General features: G+C 40.9%; 1 protein-coding gene across 1 annotated transcript; it reads left to right on the top strand.

Moving 5' to 3' along the window:
* The first annotated feature begins 964 nt into the window (after positions 1-964).
* Positions 965-6,841, top strand: cyc1 (cytochrome c-1). The gene is made up of 7 exons (XM_015958440.3): positions 965-1,102; positions 2,622-2,812; positions 3,089-3,215; positions 3,367-3,524; positions 3,618-3,778; positions 3,872-3,972; positions 6,219-6,841. Exons 1-7 carry the CDS (start codon positions 1,022-1,024, stop codon positions 6,321-6,323), a joined length of 924 nt encoding a protein of 307 aa, XP_015813926.1. The 5' UTR covers positions 965-1,021; the 3' UTR covers positions 6,324-6,841.
* The last annotated feature ends 1,087 nt before the right edge of the window (positions 6,842-7,928 follow it).

Genomic DNA, 7,928 nt, shown 5'->3' with positions numbered 1-7,928 from the left:
CGCCTGTGGGCCCTGATGAATAGTTTATTATCCTCCTGCTGTCAACAGCAAACATCCATCCACTTTTACTGACAACACCAACCAAAGGTTATTCCAACATGCCTGGTGCTTTAATGTCCCTTAATAATTCAGGATGAGTGTTTGTTTAATTCATTATTCATTATGTATCTGTGCTCTCCAGCTATGTGTCACACCATGCAGGATTCTTGATTCTTTCTTTAATGCCATCCTTGTTTTCACATAATCAAACATCAGAAATTACATTATATTGATTTTTAACATAATTTGAGCTGTTTTCAGACTAAAAGCACTTTCTGATAATGTATGTTTCCTTTACATTACATGTAAACTGCACCCTCTTCTGAGTCATTGTCTGGGTGTCTTTGAGTGAAATACTTTCTTTGAAATGATGCTTCCATCTTCTGGAAGAAGCTGATATTACATGCTAAAACTATGTTTTTGTGTACTAAAATAAACCTTCACGTGGCCAAATAAACTGCTCCTATCAGGTCAAGTCAAATGAACTAATCTGAAAACACCTTCTGGATCATTTCTGCAGGGGTCGGGAAAGGCGTGTCTTTAGAAGATCTACCTCTCACCTAATTTGGTCAATGTAAAATAACAAAAACATCTGAAAACATAACGGTTGTTTTCCCTTTTATTAATATGTTACTTCATAAAAAATAAAAGCAAGTTGTGTAAATTTATTGTGTAATTATTTACGTCAAGTCATCAAATATTACTATGCTAGTAGTTCCGCTTTGCAGTTGGGATTTTCTTCAAAATAAAACATTTCTTTCTTTCCAAGTGAGGAAAAACAAACTTGAGATCCTACAAAATAAACACATTTTGAAACATTTATGTTAACTTCAACACAAGATTTATCTAGGTGTTATCAAGTCTTAACTAAAAATCTTTTTTCGCATAATTTTAAATTTAATTTTGAAAATTCTAACCCGGAAACACTTACAGTTCTTTTTAACGCTTGTGTTTCCAAACGTGAGATAGAACCGCAGCAAACATGGCGGCGCTTCGAGTCGTGGCGCTCTCTGGGAGTGGGAGAGCTCTCCTCGGCACAGGGAACACTCTTAAGACTTCCAAGGTAAAACGATAGCTCAGATAAGTACTTAAGCGTCGGTGTGGTTTTTAACTACGTTGAGAAAAATGGTAACGCTTTGCGGTGGCCTACCGGTGAAGTAACATTAGCATGACTGTTAGCGACAGAATGAGACAAGGTCACTTATCTTTTTATTATTATTAGACCACCAAAAACGACCTTCCTCTCAAATTTATATAAACCTTGTTGGTTACAGCTTGAATATAGTATATGTGTGTTTGTAGATTTCAAGGTAAACGCTTAATTTTATCAAAACTAGTTGTCACCGATGCTAGTTAGTTAAGCTAACACGCAGCCAGCACACTGATAATTCATCCTAAATACTTTTCTTCTTAAATTAAAGCTAAAACTAAACAAATCTATGAGCTGCTATAAGTTTTAATGGTTTCAGCATGCATTTAAATTAATTATGGTTCTTGTTCCGTTTCTGTTGGCTAAGAGGCAGCGGTCTAGAGCTAACGTTCTATTAGCAGTTCAAGGACTGAATAGGACTTCCGCTGAAAAATGACCTGTTTTGTCACCCTCAGCTTTAAAATGAGTTTCGTGTTCATAGTTGTTTTAACACATCTGGATCAATCAACCGTGAATTATTTAAATGTCTGTATTAAACCTTGAATCTGTCTGGGGTTCAAAATATTGTAATTATTCAGGAACACGTTTTTATTCTCTGTAAATGCTTACCATGAAACAACCCTTCAACAGTCGTTGTGACATGTTGGGATATTGGCATGGTTGTTTGATTGTTTAATGCAAGGATTTGATTATGTGCTGCCACCTGCTTGGCTACAAAAACACCTCTGAGGGGCAGTTCCATAAGATCAGATGACGCACACATTAAGCAAGTTCATTATCACAAACTAAAGTATTCACTTGGTGGTCTTACAGGAAAACTGTGTGTAAATGTGGATTTTTCTTGTCTCTACCCTAACTAGGTCAGAGGCTCTTCTATAGTTTTTTTTTTGTTGTTGTTTTTGCCGAAATTAAAAATAATTCAGATTTCACGTCTGCCTCATTGTAGTCTTTAAATAGATGTTTATATTTAATCAAGATTTCACCAGGATCTGATGGATAAACTAATGCATTTGTGTTTTACCAGCGGGCACACGTTCATCTGAAAACTGTTTTTGTAATTGCAGATTAAAATTTGAAACAAATAAAAATGTCTTTATTTTGACTAGATTTCATTGATTTTATATATTCCTGTTAGTAAATATGGTTCCAGGTCAACATATAATTAAACAGCATGGTGTTTAACATTTTTGCAAACTGAAACGTGTGTGAGATATAGTCATATCCTGAAATGCCCGTGGGTGCTCAGAGATTTACAAAGTTAATTTGTGTTTTCTGCAGGTTTTGAGGAATGGAAATTTAGTAATGAGGTCTAAATTTTGGTTCAAGTTATTTGGCTCCAAATAGAGGCATGAGTATCCAGAAGATGTGTTAATGTGTCTTTATTTTAAACACTTCAGTGTGATCTTAATTAAATGCTTTTGTCCCTTCTTAGGCCAGCATGTCCTTTGCCAGCCTGGCCAGTAGGAAGAAAGTTGCCCTGACAACGCTCGGTGTGGTCACAGCAGGTGGTGCTGGGCTCGCCCTGATGCTGCATCAGTCTGTTAAAGCATCTGATTGGGAACTTCACCCCCCCAACTACCCCTGGAGCCACTCAGGACCTCTGTCCTCTCTGGACCATGCAAGGTGTGTCAGATGATGGATGGACGTGCAAATACTCAATGCAACTTTATAATAATGCACAAAGAGTTAATTTAAAATGAAATGTATACTTTTAGAAAATGCTTTAGGTTAGAAACACCTATTCGCTGTCAGAAAACTTGTTTTGATTAAATATTTGTTTCTGACATTTTCTGTGTGCAGGTGACTCATTTATTTTATAGATGTATAGAAATGTCTGAATCTTCTCAGGATCTTCACAGGGAACAAACACAGTTTTACCATTTTTTCCTGTCTTTGTAGTGTTCGCCGTGGTTACCAGGTGTACAAACAGGTGTGTGCAGCCTGTCACAGTATGGAGTACTTAGCCTTCAGAAACTTGGTGGGGGTGTCGCACACAGAGGAAGAGGTCAAAGCCTTAGCTGAAGAGGTGAGGCTGATATCAAGGCGGTGTAAAACCGGAGCCATTTGGATCAATGAGCATCCTCCTTTTATTACCTTCTTTCTTACTTTAATTTAACTGCTAGTGCAACATTCCACCAGCAGAGGGATACTGGTCTGCTTTTACGTCTTGTGTTTAGTTTGAGATTGTGGATGGTCCTGATGAGAACGGTGAGATGTTCACACGACCAGGAAAGCTTTCAGACTACTTTCCAAAGCCTTACCCTAACCCTGAGGCAGCCCGCGCCGCCAACAATGGAGCCCTCCCTCCAGACCTCAGCTCCATTGTGAATGCCCGGTAAATCCAGGGACACGTAAAACACACCAAGTTTACTCTGAAGACACCAAACTCACCTGAAACCTTCTTTCTGTGCCTGAATGCGCTCTGCAGACATGGTGGCGAGGACTACGTGTTCAGCTTGCTGACGGGTTACTGCGACCCACCCGCAGGAGTGTCGGTGAGAGAGGGACTCTACTACAACCCGTACTTCCCGGGTCAGGCAATCGGGATGGCCCCGCCTATCTACAACGAGGTTCTGGAGTTTGATGATGGTAAACAAAGTTTATCTGCTCTCATTTTGTAGAAAAATATGATTTTAAAAAAGTCAGTAAAGCAACTGAAAAGCACTAATTCTTTTGCTATAGGAACCCCAGCCACCATGAGCCAGGTTGCTAAAGACGTGTGTACTTTCCTGAGATGGGCTGCAGAACCGGAGCATGACCAACGCAAACGCATGGGACTGAAGGTACACGTCTCATTTTCAGTCATTTATATTACCCCATTAATGCAAAAATGTCTGAAAGCTTTTCAAACACCGCAATATAAGATCTTCACTTATAATTTCTTAAACTAAATACTTAAACATACAAGCATTTCAGCTGCGAAGGGATATTTGGTCAGTCTGAAGTGGAATTTTATGTAAAACACTCATCTTGTCATTCGTAGAATCTAGCAGTTCTCTGTTCAAAGAAATAGTTTACATCATTTAAGGCTGATAAGCTAACAGCTAGTCTGAGTTAGCGCTGCCTTGATTAGTTGGTTGGTCACGATGATGTTGACAAACAAAATAGTCGACAATAAGTATAATAATCAACAATGTTTATTCTATTAAGCATTATCTTTTTCGGTCTTGCCTGCTGAAGCGCTGCTGCTGCTTTCTGCTTGTCTGCTCGAGGGTCATGCGCAGTAGTGGCCACCCGGGTGAGCTGTCGCGTCACCGGAAAAAACGAGACATGGCGAGCCGGCAGCCGAGCTCAAACGTTTGGGAACATTTTACAAAGATAAGAGAAGCATATGCAGTGCAAAATCTGCAAAGTAGAACTCCCCTTTCACAGGAGCACGAACACCTTAAAGGGAAGGACGTCGTGTCGGACAAGGAAGCAGGGCAGTCGCCCCTGAAAGCTAATTGCCTCTTAGCTGCTAACAACAGGGAGTTAACTGTATTTGTAGCTATAGCAACAACATTAGTGATGGTGCTTACCTTTAGCTCACGTATTTGCTTACAGACGCTAATGATTTATGGTATCCCGCTAGGTTACAGTGTTTGAAAAAGAGCTCCTCCTCAGTGGACGAGTTTGTTACCAACCCAACATGCACACCTCAGCAAGCACACGTTCTGACCGGGGCAGTTTTATACATGCTGATGACGGACATGGGACCCTTGCTGTTTGATAAGCATCATCTTTATTTTTAGATGGCACATAACAGCTCACACTTCAATCCAGAACCTAATGATGGGTATATTAGAGCAGCTACATCCTGGTGTTTAAGCTATAATTTACGTATAAGCTATACACAGTATATCGCAAATATATCGTTATCGCGATATCAGCATGCACAATATGCATATTGCAAAGAACAGATAAATATCGCAATGAATGGTCAGCTCAAATGTTTGCTACAAATGATGCATTCTGTCAAACATGATGTTTTTTTAACAAATCAAATAGAGCTCTTCACCCTTTGGCCAATTGGGTGGGTTCTCATAGGTTGGATGCCCGCCCCTGAGGGGGACGGCACTTAATTTTGATGGTTAAGCAAACACCTGAGTTAGCTTTGTTCTGCTTTTCCCGGGATCCACTGATTGCCCTTTTTTGTTAATTTCTTTTTTCCCTTTCCTCACGTTTTGCTTTTCAGATTTTTCTGAATTTTTTTTTATTTTGTGTTCTGCTGTCATCATAAAACGTAGAGATGTTCGCTTGTAGAAAATTATCTTGATCTGAATGACTTTGGATGATATTTAAAACAAGATTATCAAACACATTTAACCACATAAGCTTTATTATCTAGTGGAGAGGTCAAATTTCAACAATTCAGTAAAGACATCCAAGGTTTTATGAATATGAATAAAGTTTTACAAAAATAGCAAACAGGATGTTTTTCATAGATCAATAAAGGAACAGTTTGTTCCTTTTTATAAAATAAAAGCATCACTTTTTACTCAAGGTTTATCATATAGAATAAAGCATTGGATTGTAGTGATATATTATATTCCATGTCCTGTGTGAGTAGTGATAACGTTAAAGACGCTCCGGATTTCATTTATTCCTGCCTCGTAGCTTTCATCGGTCAGTCAGCACGGGCCCGATAGATCCATCGTGTAAATGTGACTGTGGCAGAAACATTGAGGCATTTTGGTCAGGGTTGAACCCTGGATGGGTATGAAATCTTGCTGCATAATTCATTATGAAATGACCTCTTTAGGTTTAGCTCCATGCAGACTAGCAGTTAGCATATCAGTCCTGTTTAACACAAACTGAACGCAGGCTCCTCTGGGCGGGTTAAAGAGAAACAGTGAATGTCCTTTTATGTGAATTTGACCATAATGGTATTTAAATTTTTACATATGCTATCCCTGTCTGCCTAAAAGACGTTTTTGACTTTGATCTCAAACACAAGCATTCTTAATATTCTTTTTAACGTCCTGCTTGGGATTCAGAAACAACAACTCTAGTAGAAACAAACATTTGAATCTTTCCGTTTTTCCTCTAGTTCCTGATGGGGTCGGCCATCTTTATCCCTCTCGTCTACTACATAAAGAGACACAAGTGGTCAGTGCTGAAGAGCAGGAAGATCGCCTACAGGCCTCCAAAGTAAAAGACAACAGCTCACCCCCCAGCACTGAGCCGAAAACTGGGACGGCTGCTTTCAGCGGCCCCTCTGTGCTTGCCTCCAGATGACCATAAAACCACCCAGCTGTGAGAGGTCGTGGTTATATCTTCATTTCAGTGGAAAAGCCTTTTTTTTTTTTTTTTTTTTGCTTGTCTGGTGGAATTATGCAGAATATTCTGTATCTGGAACTTTGTGGTTCTGATTTGTCAGATCTGCGGTGTTCTTGAACGCACCACCTCAGAGTTTAAGTTGACAAGCGAGGAGTCGTCGCTAGCAGCCGTCCACATCCCTCCATCTGATACGGGCTGCTCCGACACGGCTCACTGATTCGATTATCGATTAGCTATCTTTGTAAGATACTATCCGACCATAAAGATGCTGATAAATCAAATGACCTCTGAAGCTGTAGACAGTTCTGAGTTTATGTACATTCACTCATCGTCCTCGACAAAACATGACGTAAACTTTTGTTTTACTGTACAAAATAAATTATCTTAAAGGAATCAGCTGGTGTGGAAGTTGTTTGTTTTTTAAATACCAGAGCCACATGTTCAAGTTAAAGTTGCTTTTGTTCATGTTCAAAAATAAATAATTTTATTTCTATTGCACCTTCCACTCCTTCTGCAGTAGCTCGAGGTGCTGTACACTATCAGGTAAAACTAGAACATGTAAAATAAGTAACGATGAAAGAAAGCCAGAATAAAACAGAACCCGGGGAGATTAAAGGCAAAAGGATAATATCGCAGTAAGACCACGTTCGACATGGGACACAAATGGAAATGGTCTACCGGTAGAAGTGTATTTAAACGTCCAACTCACCACCAGGTGGTGATCAGTTGACAGCTCTGCTCCTCTCTTCACTCGGGTGTCCAAAACATATGGCCGCAGGTCAGATGATACGACTACAAAGTCTATCATCGACCTGCAACCTAGGCTGCCCTAGTACCAACTGTACCAATGGGTATCCTTATGTTCGAACATGGTGTTTGTTATGGCCAAACTGCGGCTTGCACAGAAGTCCAATAACAAAACACCACTCGAGTTCAGATCAGGCGGGCCGTTCCTCCCAATCACACCCCTCCAGGTCAAGCTGTCATTGCCCACGTGAGCATTGAAGTCCTCCAGCAGGACAATGGAGTCCCCTGACGGAGCACTATCTAGCACTCGTCCCAGGGACTCCAAAAAGGGTGGGTAATCTGAACTGATATTTGGCCCATAAGCACAAACAACAGTCAGGACCCGTTCCCCGACCCGAAGGCGCAGGGAAGCTTCCCTCTCGTCCCTTGGGGTAAACCCCAACACACAGGCAGAGAGTCTTGGGGCTATCAAAAAGCCAACCCCAGCCCTCCGTCTCTCACCCGGAGCAACTCCAGCAAAAGAGAGTGTCTAACCCCTCTCAAGGACTTGGGTTCCAGAGCCAATGCTATGTGTCGAGGTGAGTCCCACTATATCTAGCCGGTACCGCTCAACCTCTGCCACAAGCTCCGGCTCCTTCTCTGCCAGCGAGGTGACGTTTCATGTCCCAGTAACCAGTTTTCTTGTCCGGGGATCGGACCGCCAAAGCTCCCGCCTTGGTCTGCCACCCGATCC

The sequence above is a fragment of the Nothobranchius furzeri genome, chromosome 3 (genome assembly GCF_043380555.1).
Source record: "Nothobranchius furzeri strain GRZ-AD chromosome 3, NfurGRZ-RIMD1, whole genome shotgun sequence".
NCBI lineage: Eukaryota > Metazoa > Chordata > Actinopteri > Cyprinodontiformes > Nothobranchiidae > Nothobranchius > Nothobranchius furzeri.
This window is presented reverse-complemented; position numbering and strand designations above follow the sequence as displayed.